This window comes from Melanotaenia boesemani, chromosome 12 (assembly GCF_017639745.1).
Source record: "Melanotaenia boesemani isolate fMelBoe1 chromosome 12, fMelBoe1.pri, whole genome shotgun sequence".
Lineage (NCBI taxonomy): Eukaryota > Metazoa > Chordata > Actinopteri > Atheriniformes > Melanotaeniidae > Melanotaenia > Melanotaenia boesemani.
The window spans coordinates 5131240-5144548 of record NC_055693.1 but is presented as its reverse complement, the minus strand read 5'-3'; the positions used below and the strand labels follow the sequence as shown (position 1 = coordinate 5144548).

At 41.1% G+C, this 13309-nt stretch overlaps 1 protein-coding gene across 14 annotated transcripts in view; it reads right to left on the bottom strand.

The window, feature by feature from the left end:
* Positions 1–13309, bottom strand: part of caska (calcium/calmodulin-dependent serine protein kinase a) — a 135933-nt gene that overhangs the window by 11985 nt on the left and 110639 nt on the right. For 6 of the 14 annotated variants that reach the window (XM_042001173.1, XM_042001171.1, XM_042001176.1 and 3 more), the window contains 7 exons: positions 11365–11553; positions 11117–11195; positions 9979–10064; positions 7944–8012; positions 4136–4204; positions 3372–3407; positions 396–437 (listed from right to left, as the gene is read on the bottom strand). In XM_042001173.1, coding sequence (XP_041857107.1) covers positions 396–437; positions 3372–3407; positions 4136–4204; positions 7944–8012; positions 9979–10064; positions 11117–11195; positions 11365–11553 — 570 coding nt within the window. The remainder of the gene's footprint in view (positions 1–395; positions 438–3371; positions 3408–4135; positions 4205–7943; positions 8013–9978; positions 10065–11116; positions 11196–11364; positions 11554–13309) is intronic. The other 8 variants (XM_042001180.1, XM_042001175.1, XM_042001179.1 and 5 more) reach the window with 3 other exon arrangements.

The following is a 13309-nucleotide window of genomic DNA, read 5'->3' as shown; positions in this document are numbered from 1 at the left end:
AAGAAGGAAAAAAGTTAAAATGTGGAGCCAACTGATGGGTCGGGGTGGGGATGGTGAGACAGAAGAAGTGTAGTGAAATGGAAAAAGTGAGAACTGTGGCTACATGGTGAACACATCTGACAGCTAGGCCTGAAGAAATGAGCAGTGGATTTTTTGCGGGCGGGGGGGGGGGGGGATCATGTGGGGGCTTCTTGTTGCAGGCTTAAAAACTGGTTTCTAAGGAGGGAGTTCTACAGTGAGGTGGGCCATTAATGAGCCTCTCTGCACACTGGTAATGATGGCACAGGCATCGTTTGTGTCCAGAGTTTCATCCTGACTGAAAATCATTTCGACCACACATTTAGTGTAAAAGTGTAGTTTTTTGGGGGGGGGGGTTGAGGAAGGTTGTCTCTTACCTTAACTGACATTTTGTCCTTGATTGGAGGTCTGGAAACAATCTAGGATTTGAAAGCATCACACACATCATGCAGCAAACCGGCTGTTTAATGTCTGAACAAAACATATGTGGCCGAGGTTTTGGGGTGGGGGGAGGAGGCTGGGGGTGAGCTTACCCTCATCACACTTTCTAGATATGAAATAGATCAACTCTGGTGGTCTACTGCCCTCTGCTGGTCATTCACATGATCCTTTATTTGATATTAATTTTAAAAAGAGGGGAACAATGCTGGGTCATCTCAGGTGAGGTGGATGATGTGGGTCAGGAGGGTTTACACATATTAACACTGGGAGGGAATGACATGAGGGGGAACTGTTAATGCTGTTCAATAAAAGTTACAGAAATGGGTTTGCTATATTAATATCTGCCTGGGTTTGAGTGGTTAGAGGTTTAAAAATGCCTGTGCCATTGTTACCAAACAAAATGAAAGTAGTAAAGTGCAGCGTGTTAGGCTGATTACACAACCGTGGTCATTCTTAAACGTGCTGGTTTAATGCACCCACATACTGTTTCATTGATTTTGAGCCTTTTCACATCTGTCATTTGTTGTATTAAACATTTTTGCAACAGTAAAATTAGCAAAACTTTACAGTTTAGTCCTGTTTCAGTCTTTAAAGAGCTGGTGTCAAACTGTGACCTGTAATTTAGTTTTTGACCACTTGTTTTTCACAGATTTGCATCAGAGCATTAAATTTATACGACACAAACAAGTACACAACTTGGTACCAGTTTAAACAATTCTTAAAAGTCTTTCATTTAGTTTCACCCAGAGCTTCTATTTTAGCCTAATTTAGCAATTCTTAATAGTTTGTATGTTGGTCAGCAATTCTTAATTTAGTGTTTGCATAAAAGCCTTATTTTTATGCATTTTATGCACCTTTGTTAAAACAGTTGAGTTACTATTTTATATTTTAATCAAACCTTTAAATGAACAACTGAAGACAGAATAAGACCAAACAAATTAGATAAATAGGAGGCCAAACTCTGAACATTATTACACTTTAGAGCCACTATTGCTCTACTTTTCCCCAGTGGCTCCCTGTCTCCATGTCACTCGTTGTGCCTGGCCTGTACAAACAATCAGCTGTGAGATTTAGAAAATTTAAAATATGACCTTTGGAACATTTAAAAGCCAAACATTGTTAATTATTAAAAGAAAGAGGGGAAAGGGGGACAGAAGAACACTGACTGTACAGTAAGTTATGGTTACTGCAGTTTAAAGAAAAACAGGGTAAAAATAGATCATCATACTGCTGCTACTGTCTGAGTTCAGACACTTTAGTTCGGATCAGTTCTGAGTATCGATGAGTGTTTTTTCAGACCGGCTCAGAAATGCTGCTGTTAGGATTTGATTTAATAATTATTTCAGCTCAGACGCATGTCGATAAGAAGAAGGGCTTCGGTTTGCAGATAACTGGTGTCTCATTTACATGAAATGTGCCGGACATGTTCGGTCATTCTGTGGCTGAGAAATGGTGGGACCTCTGAACAGCGATGGGCTAAATGTGGATGTACTTTGAACAGAGGAGGTGCTTCTGTTAGATCCAGACTTGCCATATCACATCTCTGTCTGGTCTGAGACTTCCTTTAACAAATGGATCTATATCTTATTACTTGGACAATTTTCCTCTTGGACTTAAGGAATTACTGTATCCCTTTAAAAATCAATAAAATCTTATTTCCTCAGATGGCATCAAAAGGTATTGTAGCCAGTAATGTGTTCGTCTCTCTGGTCTGATAAAAGCTGACGAGCTGGAGCCCATTTCAGTGTAAATGAGTTCATTGTAAAGCATTTTGGCAGAAGGCCCCGAATGGATTATTTTAAACGATGTTATCAGAGATTTACATTTTCCAATTTAAGATTTATTAATCTAATAAAAAGGCCAAAAACAACAATAAAATGACCATGTTTGTTAGTTTTGTGTGCAGAGCCTGACAGCCACAGTGTTTTATTTTCATCTCGAAACAGAATTTAGAGCATTTCTGATCAGTGTTAAATGTTAAAGTAATCGCTGGTCTGAGGCTGCGGAGCCTTTTTTTCATGAGTTACAGAGCTGGAATCAAACCGGTCCCTCACTGATGTACACATAAAAAATCACACACCTTTAGCTCTGATTACGCCTCCCATTTGCTGAGGCATCGTTCTACTAAGGATTTATTTCCACCCAGTGTTGCATTTATTTTTCACCAAGATCTTATATTGATAATGGGAGAGTCCGACCACTTCACTAACCTTCTTCAGCACATCCTAAAGATTCTCAGTAGGGTTCAGGTCTGGACTCTAGTGGCCAGTCCAAGTGTGAAAATGATGTGTCCTGATCCCTGAACCACTCTTTCACAATCTGAGATCTGTGAATTCTGCCAGTGTCATCTTGAACATGGCCGTGCCACCAGGGAAGATGAAATAACCTGCTCATTCAGTACACACATAGCAGCTTGCACATAATGTTGCTGAACCTAGACCTAAACCTAGACCTGACACACTGCAGCAACCCCAGATCGTAGACTGCCCCCACAGGCTTGTAGGCACAAGGCCTGATGGCTGCATCACTTCATCTGCCTCTCTTCCTACCCTGATACTCCCGTCACTGGAACAGCGTAAATCTGGACTCATCTTTTCCACGGCCAGAGGGGGTGTCTTCTGATATGGTTGTTTAATGAAAAACGGCTTAGTGTTAAATAACTTGTTTCCAGCTGAAACATCATCATCCATGCAGTAATTATCCAATGGGAGGCTTTTACTTATTCGTTTAACCAAATCCAGGTGGTGACTTTTTTGGGGGCCGGCTGTGTTATTTCATGATTAATTACAGTTTTTGTTGGGTTTGGTCACATCATGAGTGTTTAGTCAAATTTTGGGATGCAGCGTTTTATCAGGAGAATGAGGAGATATAAAGGAGTGAGTACAGGTGAGAGAGTAGGTGACTTTGAGTACCTGACGGCCCTTGGGCTGGATTGTAGATGGCAGGTCCTGCAGAAATGAATCATTAATTATAGAAAGACAATTTGTAAAGACAGAATCACTAAAGAACATTTTGAGAACACAAAACATTTGCATGCACAACATTTGCAGTCTACAGTACTAACAGCTCGACAGAAACAAACAAAAATACAGGGAGGACAGAGGAAAAGAGGAGTAATTCTCATCTGTTCCAGCACATCTGGCTGTGGAGCAACCAAGCAAGCACAGAGCAAGCGAAGCAGCTGCAGCATCAGCACGACCACAGTGTCTGTCTGGAGCCTCTGAGAGCAAATACGGGGCCTGCAGAACCCAAACGGTGTAATTATGAGGGGGGGTGGTGTTCCCGTTTGAAGCGCTGTCACCACTGAAGGTTCCAGTGTGTAGTGTCAGCAGTGATGCACAGCACCCAGCAGGCTTTCTGAGGCACACCAATTTTTTAAACTGAGATATCGGACACGGGGGCCTTCAGCTCAAACAGAGGAACAGGGAGAATGAGACGGGACCGAATCAGGTGACCCACATCACAGCCCGCCCCCATCTAAACCAAGTAGTACTGAAACAGACAGCTCAAAAAAATAGAAGTAAACACAAATGGGCGACACGAACATGTTGGAATACCAAGAACACAGCGTGGCCAATGAGACGTACCGAGGGGACAGAGACACGGATGTGGGTCTGTCTGAGAGGGGTGGGTGTTTTTTTGTAGAGGGTGGGGGGGTGGGGGGAGGGGTCCTTACCAGGATAGAACTGTTAATGCTGGAGTGGCCATTGGAAGGGGACTGCCTGGATGTGGTGGGGGACTCTTTCTGAAATAAGACACACAGGTCAGCAGCACGCACACACACACACACACACACACGTCTCTGGGCTGCGGCTGTAGCTGATGGATTGGATTTATTTGTAGAACACAACTGAAAGCCACCACAGCGTTGACGTAATGAAATGCGTCAACAAAACATGGGAGACAGCATCAGCAGCAGCAGCTTGCATGCCTGCAGGTCCATACATCACCACAGGGGGGCGCTACACTGACATGAGATAGAGAGCACAAGGTCTGCTGGAAGACCAAAAGAGCTGAAATCTAGAGTTTGAAGGGTGGAGTATTCAACTCAGCTTTGAAATTCAATAAGAAAATAGATGAAGAAGGTCAAATTTCTCCAAAGAGGAATGAAAATAATCAGAAAGACCTTCTAAACAAATCAGATCAGGCGATCTTTAAAAAGTGCTTGATTTAATTTGATGATTAAAAATCTCTGTTTTGTTGTCCATGCAGTCATATTGGGTTGTTTCAAATGGAAAAAAACAAAACAAAAATGGGTCAGTTCTGGTCATGAAATGAAAGACTTGCAGGCAAATTGGTAGAGTTGTATCCTAAAGACAGACTCCAACTATCTCATTTTAGATGCTTTTCATCCGTCTTTTTCAGTCCATCCTGAAATCATCCAACTACATGTGGAGTTTTTTTGTGGCCACAAATCAAATCCCTAAAGGTCTTTTAGTTCTTAGCTGGGTTTGCTTAAGATCTGATTCTGTTCAGCATGTTGAATCTGGAATTCACCCCCTGGGAAGCTCTTTGTGTTTCTTGCTCCCCCCCAAAAAAAGTTCTCTAAATAAATGTAATTTGCTGTTATGATCAAAGAGCAGCTGAGTGTGATGAGGAACATGAAAGGCCTCATATTCACCCATAATAAAAAGCTAAATCGTAATGTTTAAACTATATTACAGCTCGTGTTAGATTAGAGTCAGCAGTGATCAAAGATTTGAAAAACCTTGATGAGTGTGTCACACATTTAAAAGAAAATTTCAGTATTGCCATCTCGACTACATCTCTATTTAGACTTTTATACACAGCGACAGATGTTTAATCACATCTCTCTTTTACACAGTGTTAAAATCTGCATGCAGTAAACAGGATGGCTGCTGCCTGCCAGACAGGACTCAGGGTGAAACAGCTACCTCGCAACAAGATTTCAGGTCTTTTGGTCATCCACATTTACTCGTGTAATTTAGTGTAAACCAGTTTTTTGTTTCTTTGGTGTGAATGTCGCTCACTAACATAAAAACTGCCATCAAAACTCACGCAGATGGGCAGAAGATTGTGATTTTGGATGGGACACTCACAAAAGATGAGAAATGTAGTTATGTATTTTTATTTTTTACTAAATGTGGTTTTATCCTGATGAATATAAGTTTTGAGGTAAGACATTTTAAGACTGTTTTACAAACATCAAGCATAAATTGGGCCGTCTTTTGCCTCTGGTTTGGTGAATCTTGGTCATAGCGAGATGAAAAGTAGTTGTGGAATCTGTGAGATGTGAGCTTTCAGTAGAGGTGTCGTTTGTCTGTGTTCAGGCCGTCAGGTGGACACGGGGAGCCATAATCTGTGTTTACATCTTATACATCTTTTTTCAGACTTTGTGTACCTGGTCTTTTAATTGTTGTCCTAACTGTGTTTGGTGGTCATACAAATAGTTTTACTCAGTGGGTAGCTGAGCTTCTGGACCTGCTGTGGAGACCACACGTTTATAGTTATATTACAGACCCGACGTTACACCCGTAAAACCGGATGTTAACACCTTAACTCCTGGTACCTGAGTTTTCTAACCTAATGACAAGAAAAATACATAAAAAAATATTACTGGTACTTTTAGTGTCATTATGTATGGAAATTTAATACAATTATTCCATAAAAAAAAACTGAAAATTTGCTAAAAACCTGCATTTGTTATCATATCTATATTTAAAACCTTAGTTAGTTCTTTATCATTTTTAGCCATGTATTAAGAGCCATGGTGGAAGGTGAGAGCCACTTGCTGCTCTGGCCGCTGATTTACAGTTTATAAACCAAAATTTACTGCATTTTCTTCATATAGCAGTAGGCCTGCTTTTAAAGGAAAAGGACATTTTGCGCATAGCAATACAATTAATTGCAATTAGACATTTTAGTTGTTGCCCAGCACTAATTTAAAGACATTAGTATGAATTAAATCATGAAACTGAAGCCCTAAAAGCTGAACCAACATGCTCACATAAAGTTGTGTGAAGCATTTCCAGACTGTCACAAACTGGCTCTAATAAAATCTTCATTTCATAACAACGGCATCATCTTGTCATAATACTGACTGACAAAAGGCTGCAGCTGTGCTGTGAGCCGACGTTTAAAATGACAGAAAGACTTGAAGGCACAAAGGGCTGTCATTAGCAACGTCTCCATCAACCTTCAGTGTTGCTGATCGCAGTCCTTCAACTCTGAGCATGAAGTCGTGTAGGAAAATAACCATTTCTAATGGAAATGTTTACTTTTTGGGCCTCATTTTAAACAAGCAAACAATTGCTCCTCCATGTTTTCATTTTCTATCTTTCGTAATGGAGGAAGTACCTCCGACATTAAAGGTGCAATGTGTAAAATTACTGACATCTAGTGGTTAGGATGGGCATAGAAATGACTTCAAATACCAAGTACAGCTCCATGGTCGCCATCAGTGACCAAAAATCTTCCAGACAAAATGTTTTCCTCTGTGAATGGACCCAGTGGCCTCAGGAGTGATATAAATGGCTCATTCTAAGCGAATAAAAACAACAGTTATTTAAGTAAAGTGATTAGATACCAATAGAAATGCAGTTTTTCTGTCATTGACCTTTGATTTAGTTACACACTGCACCCGAGTACTGCAGAAATACTGCAGCTTATCTGAAACTGGCTGAAATGATTATTACTGTTACTGTGACCAACAAACTAATCTGTTCAAATCATTTTAATACAAAAATTCTTTATTTGTAGGTAAACCTTCCTGACACGCTACACATGCAGACTGATCTCTCTGTGATGAAGACGACAGTCTTAAGTTACCTGCTGATCGTGTGACGTGGTCAGACGACTGGGCAGTCAGTCATTTTAATAGTTTTTCACCTTTGACAGGTTTAGTTTGATTTCAAGAGCTTGATTGTAGATTTTAAAACTTTACATGTATGTCTAAATGTTTTGTTTTGTTGTTGTTTAACCCTTCACCAACTGGACGGCTGCGATCACCAGCTCCTAATCCAGAAGTCTTTAAATACGCCCACATGACAGGTTTGTTTTAAAGTTTATTTATTCATAAAAATGTCAATTTATGTGTCTTTTAGTCAACTGTTTGACCTTCGTCCGTAGAAAATGCAAACAGTGGCTCGTTACTCAGCTGGATGCTCTGAAGAGGAAGGTTTCTGTTATTCTGTCCACTCCTGAATCATCTGTGTTTGTGTGCAGGTGTAGTGGTTTTCGGGAGGAGAAGGACGGGAACACACAGAGAGGTTGTGGCTCATTGTCGGACCAGAGGAGGAGGAGGAGGAAGAAGTGGGGGGATGAGTAGAGTTCCGGTATCTTGGTTGTGAAATTGGTGTGCTGAATATCTGACCCAGCCCCAGCAAAACATACACACACGCCACACATACAAAATACTAGGGTTAAACACACACACGCTCGGTTACCAGGCTAGCAGTTAGTAACCAGATCAGGAGTAAAGAGGAAGAAGGAGGAGGAGTAGGGGGAGGAGGGAGGAGTGTTACCTCACACGAGGAGCCCTGCGTCCGGTAACTCGGGACTATTTTGAAGGTGATGCTGCCTCTCATCTCCCTCTGTGGACAAACACACATATTGTGAGGATGACATGAACAGCTTCACATGGTCTCCATCTGACTCTTACTCACTCCCATGATCTACCAACTGGAAGGAAGCCAACTTATAAAGAGATTATTTTCTGTCCAGAATAAAACTAATCTTTATTGCAGTGAATGAAAAGATGGTTTTCAGACCACAAAGCACAACATCCTGACTTTAGAGATGCTTACAAACATTAGTATGTATACTTTCATCCGCTGTGTGTGAATGGATGAATATAGTTATTCTCTCCACCAACGAAGAGGTAATGTGTTCGGTGGTGCTGGTTTGTCTAAACATAACTCAAAAAGTAAGGAAATCTCAAAAATTGAATAAGGAAGAAGTGAACACATTTTTGGGGTGATCCAGATCACCGCTTGGATCCAGGAATTTTTTAAAAGGACCCTTTACTATGAGGAGATAATGATAATTTTTTCACCCTCCTTTTGAGCTTCTAACTCAAAAACAATGCCCACAATCATTGTCAAAAAAAAAAAAGTACAATCTCTTGCTGGAAGTCTGCTCTCTCCGAGTGCTTCTAGTTGTTAACAGGAGATAAATAACAGGTACAAATCAAATCTATAATCATGGATTAATTCTGCAACTATGAAAATACAAGTCAGTTTTACAAAACTCGTGTCTTACATTTCACATGCCTACTCAAGAACCAGTCAAATTACAGTAGTCCCTCAACAATCATGGAGAGATTTGACTGAGGCCAACGCAACCGTCATATCATAGCTCCCCAAGTCGGTTTATGGATGAATAAGAACCCCTAGTGTACACACCAATTCACCCTTAAGACCCATTTATGCTCCCATATGTATGTAAATAGGTAAGATCTTGTCAAATGTTGTCATATGTCGCTGCTCTCGTACTTTTACGTTGCCATGGTTAAGTCACTTCATCCACTAGTGGCTAGTGCTGAGGTCAGAGTTCACTTACAGACCACCACTGTAAAGTTTGCAACCACCCAACATGGCCAACACACAGCCTTTCTTCAAAAGCTCCTGCCATCTCTACTGTTGCCCTCGTCCTCTTCTTCTTCTATGGTTTGTTCCTTTTGGTAGTTGTAAATCAGCTCAGCACTGCCCCTACAGATTCCTGTGGTATTGCTCCATGAAGCAACGCAAGGCCCCAAAAAAACGAACAAAATTCCGGACGTAAACAGTACAGAAGATGGACAAAAGTCTCCGTCCATCTGCGTATCTGTCTTGTGCATGGAGCATAAATGAGCCTTTAGGGAGGCGTGATATTCATACTGGCCTTGGTTAGATGGTTGTATCGGTACTTTTCCACATAATGGAAAGTTTGGTTGTGGACACAGAGACCTCCTCTCTCCGTGATTGACTAGGAATTGGAAAAATCTATTGCAGGTTCTTAAGTAGATGTGTGAAATGACAATGTTTTGTACTTGTACAACGCACTTGTATTTTCAGACTAGTAAAAATTTACTTGTGTTTTTCTGCAGTTTCTGACTTGAATAAATGTTTGTCTACAAATTTAATTTGTAGTTGTACTTGTTACAGTTTATATATGCAAATACAAAAATGGAGATAAAAGTTATAAAACTTGTATCCATATGGGATCAGATATTCAGGTCTGAGACCATCCCAGAGCCATCTCTAATATTTGTCCTAAATGAAATGACATTATGCACGACTGCAGCATCTCATCAGCGATGCAGCTTCACACGACAGAAAGTTTCAGAGGAGTTTGCCTGATGCCAGCGGATATGTGGTACATGATGAGGAAGCATTTATTTAACAACGAACCTGATTTTCTGACCTCCTGCTTGGTTCTTCTGCTTTGTGCAGGTTAACACAGCCTCTAACTCCCAGAGGAAGATACTTTTGGGACATTTCTAATTCAAATCATCATCATCTGATCAGCTGAAATATTCTCAACCCAAAGAACTAAACACTTCAGCGAGCTCTGACTCACCAGCATCTTCTGCAGCTGCTCAACAGTCTGGTTGGCCACACTGATGTTGTTGATTTCCCTGATCTCATCTCCAACATGCAACGTTCCTGAAAGGAAACAAGTTAAGTGACACAATCTCCTCAGTTGCTATTTTATTCCCACCACAGCTAAAGCGAGGAACAACATCCTTTGTAACTGGGGCGACTTTCTAGTTACCACCTGATAAACCAGACTGTGGTTAACTAATAGGACGCCACCATCACAGGAGAAGTGTGCTGTCACCTGGTTTCCTCAGTTAGGATAGAGCCCTTTTAATTAAAATCTTTTCCTTTCAGAGATGATTTTAAAAAGACCTGAAATCTTCTTTATCTTGGACATTTAGATGAAAAACAGTAAAACAAGAGAGAGGGAGAGAAAATACAACAAACTTTAAATCCTTGGATAGGAGGGGTGTATAAATGTCCACCAGCGTGATGGAAAGAAACGCGATAAAAAACCATCTGATAGTGACTTACCAACTCAAAAGTGAGAATAGTCACAACTAATAAATGTGCAAAGCCAAGATAATACTTTTTGTCCCAGTTTTAGATGAATCTCCAAATGCTGAGATAGACATTTTTTTTTTTACCCTTATGTTAGAGGACTGATAAAATCCACTTTAAAGAGAAAATCCATGAAATGAAACATAATTTAATGCACCATATTCAATGTATTTGGCCTTTTAATTAGGCTTTATATAAAAAATGTCTCAAATCAGTGATAATTTGATTCAGATCTCTCTTGTTTTATAAGACAAAACCTCAAAATATGATGATTCAAATATTCGCTGTAGGATAAAATGAAACGGATCATATTTTCTAAGTAGAGGAGCTGAAAATTGATGCTTAATTAAAAAAAAAAAAAAACATATCAACTTATTGAGTTTTTGTAATAATTAAAACCATTAAATAAATGACACTGTGACAGATCTAGAAAAGTGTGATGGATCCATCAGCTCTGGCCAAGCGTTTTGTATAAAAACCGATGGTGAAATGTCAGACGAGAAAATACAAAAGTTTTATTTCTCTGTGAAACTTTGTTTTTGCTTTTTAATTTTTTGAAACAGACAAGACATTCATTTTGAAGCTAATATTTCTGTGTGGTTTGGTGATAGCTGTACCTTGTCTGTGGATCATCCCTCCGTGCATTATCCTTGCAACGATGCAGTGGTTTGTGTCGTTCATCTTCAGCGTGATGCCCTGCGTGGATGAAAAACAATCAGGAGTCAGCGATGTGCTGAAAATGAGCAGCCCTGCCGATTTGACCACCACAGAGACTTTATCTGAACATCACGGAGTCAGACTGGATCACCAGTTTTGATTGATTCAATGACCAGATTTGTTCCCAGCGGGCTGAGAGATGGCGTACCATCGGCTCATCTGTATTCTTCTGGAACTGGACCAGACGGACTCTGGTAACGTTCTCCAGGTCCATGTCTCCGTTGGCGCTCTCTGGGGAGTCTCCATTCAGGTAGGGCGAGGTGGGTGGAGGGGTCACCCGCAGAGCTTCGTCACTGTAAACCTCATGGGCGACCACGTCGTGGGCCTGCAGCAACGCCTGTGGACACACAGGAGGAATAGGACTCCTTTTTAACTCCCTTTTAAAGCAGCTATTTCATGTTAGAAATGGTTGAGAGACAGTTTTCCCAGTTGGGCATCTTTGGGAATCCACCTGGCCAAGTGGACCCGTCAACATTTTATATGAACAGCCGAGTTTTCCACATTTCCCAAACAAGGATAAGGGCAGAATTTTACTTAACAGTTTAAAAAAATGTTCCTCATTCAGCATGACTGAGGAAGAAGAGGGCAGTGACTTCCCCAGCACAAAATGTGACAAAGACAACTGTTGCACACCTTAAAACAGCACTGTGTAACTTTTAACCTTAAAACTCTGTGCCTTCGACTCGCTTTGGTGGCACATGTACATTCCTGGAGTCATTGTTGGCCTGTAGCATCGTGAGGATGAGAAACCGCATTTTTCTGTCTGGGAGCATCATGCTACGGCTTTGGTTTGCTTTACTGCACCACATCACATGCTAGCAACTGGATATCTACACACATGGCTGATTCAGCAAAGAGGACACTATCAGAGTTAAAGGAAAAAACAGCGAAAGGGTCAGAGCAACAATCAGAATAGAGTCAACATCACTGACTTTTACCGGCTGGAGAGAGATGGGATGCAGACGATGCTGAATTAAGGCTGTTACATACTCTGAGAGAAGCCACAACTTTTTTCTTGTTCTCGAGGTCATGAGAACAAAATGACGTCATTTTGCTCCCGCGGATGTGAATGGGGACAGCTCAGGAGGAGGAGAACCGCGGAGGAGCGTGAAGCGGAAAGTTGTCGCTTTCACATTTCTGATGATGCGACGGTGAACTGATAGTTTTAATTAACAGCTGATTGTGATACGAAAATGAAAACATGTAGGATTTAAAGACAAGGACATGGTTGTGTGCACAACCTCGCAGCAGTAACCCCGTTCCATCGCAGACGAAGCTTCTCATGGAGTATGAACTGACCGGATTAAAACAAACTTTTTTTCTTGTTCTTGCGTCTTTGAGAACAAGAACAAAGTTCGTGGTTTTTGCAGAGCATGTAACAAGCTTTAGTCGTCGTTAGGGGGCACCTTAGGGTGAAAATCTGCACAAGTTCATTTGTGCTTCTTTAAACTCTTCATATCCTCTATGCCATGATACCTTTAGAATGAATGGCAACATCACAAAGTGGTAAAAACCACTATCACATTTTTTTTTGTAATGAGCAGGACTGAAATACAAAAATGTGTGTATATTAACATAATGGAGCGTCCCTTCCTATATTTATAAACCATCAGGATTTATCTGATTTGAGTCTGAATAATCTGAACGCTGTCTGACTCGCTGCTCTGCTGTACATGAAGGTGTTCAATCCCTTCCACAGGTGTTTTGCTCTGTTCCTTCTGCCTGTTTTACTTGAAGAAGCACATCTTGCAGCTACTGCTTCCTCACTTTACCCCCTCAGTGTTCAAATTCCCTCCTCTGACAGCCACAGAGGCTCTTGAGTGGCACTTTAACAAACCAGTCTGAACTTCAGAAGACAGCAATCAAACTTTAACAAACGGGGAACCCGTCACCGTTTTCCCTCTGTGCTACACACACACAAAAACACACACTTAAAAGCACAGTGGTGGAAGGAGAGCAGATCAGAGAGGCAGAGACATGAAGGTGACGGCAGCCTCTCTGACTCCCATGTCAAAACACATCACACGTGTCCTGAGACATGCAGGAAGGTGAGGCTGTGTGAGCGTGTGAAATGAGGACGGGTTGACGGGTTA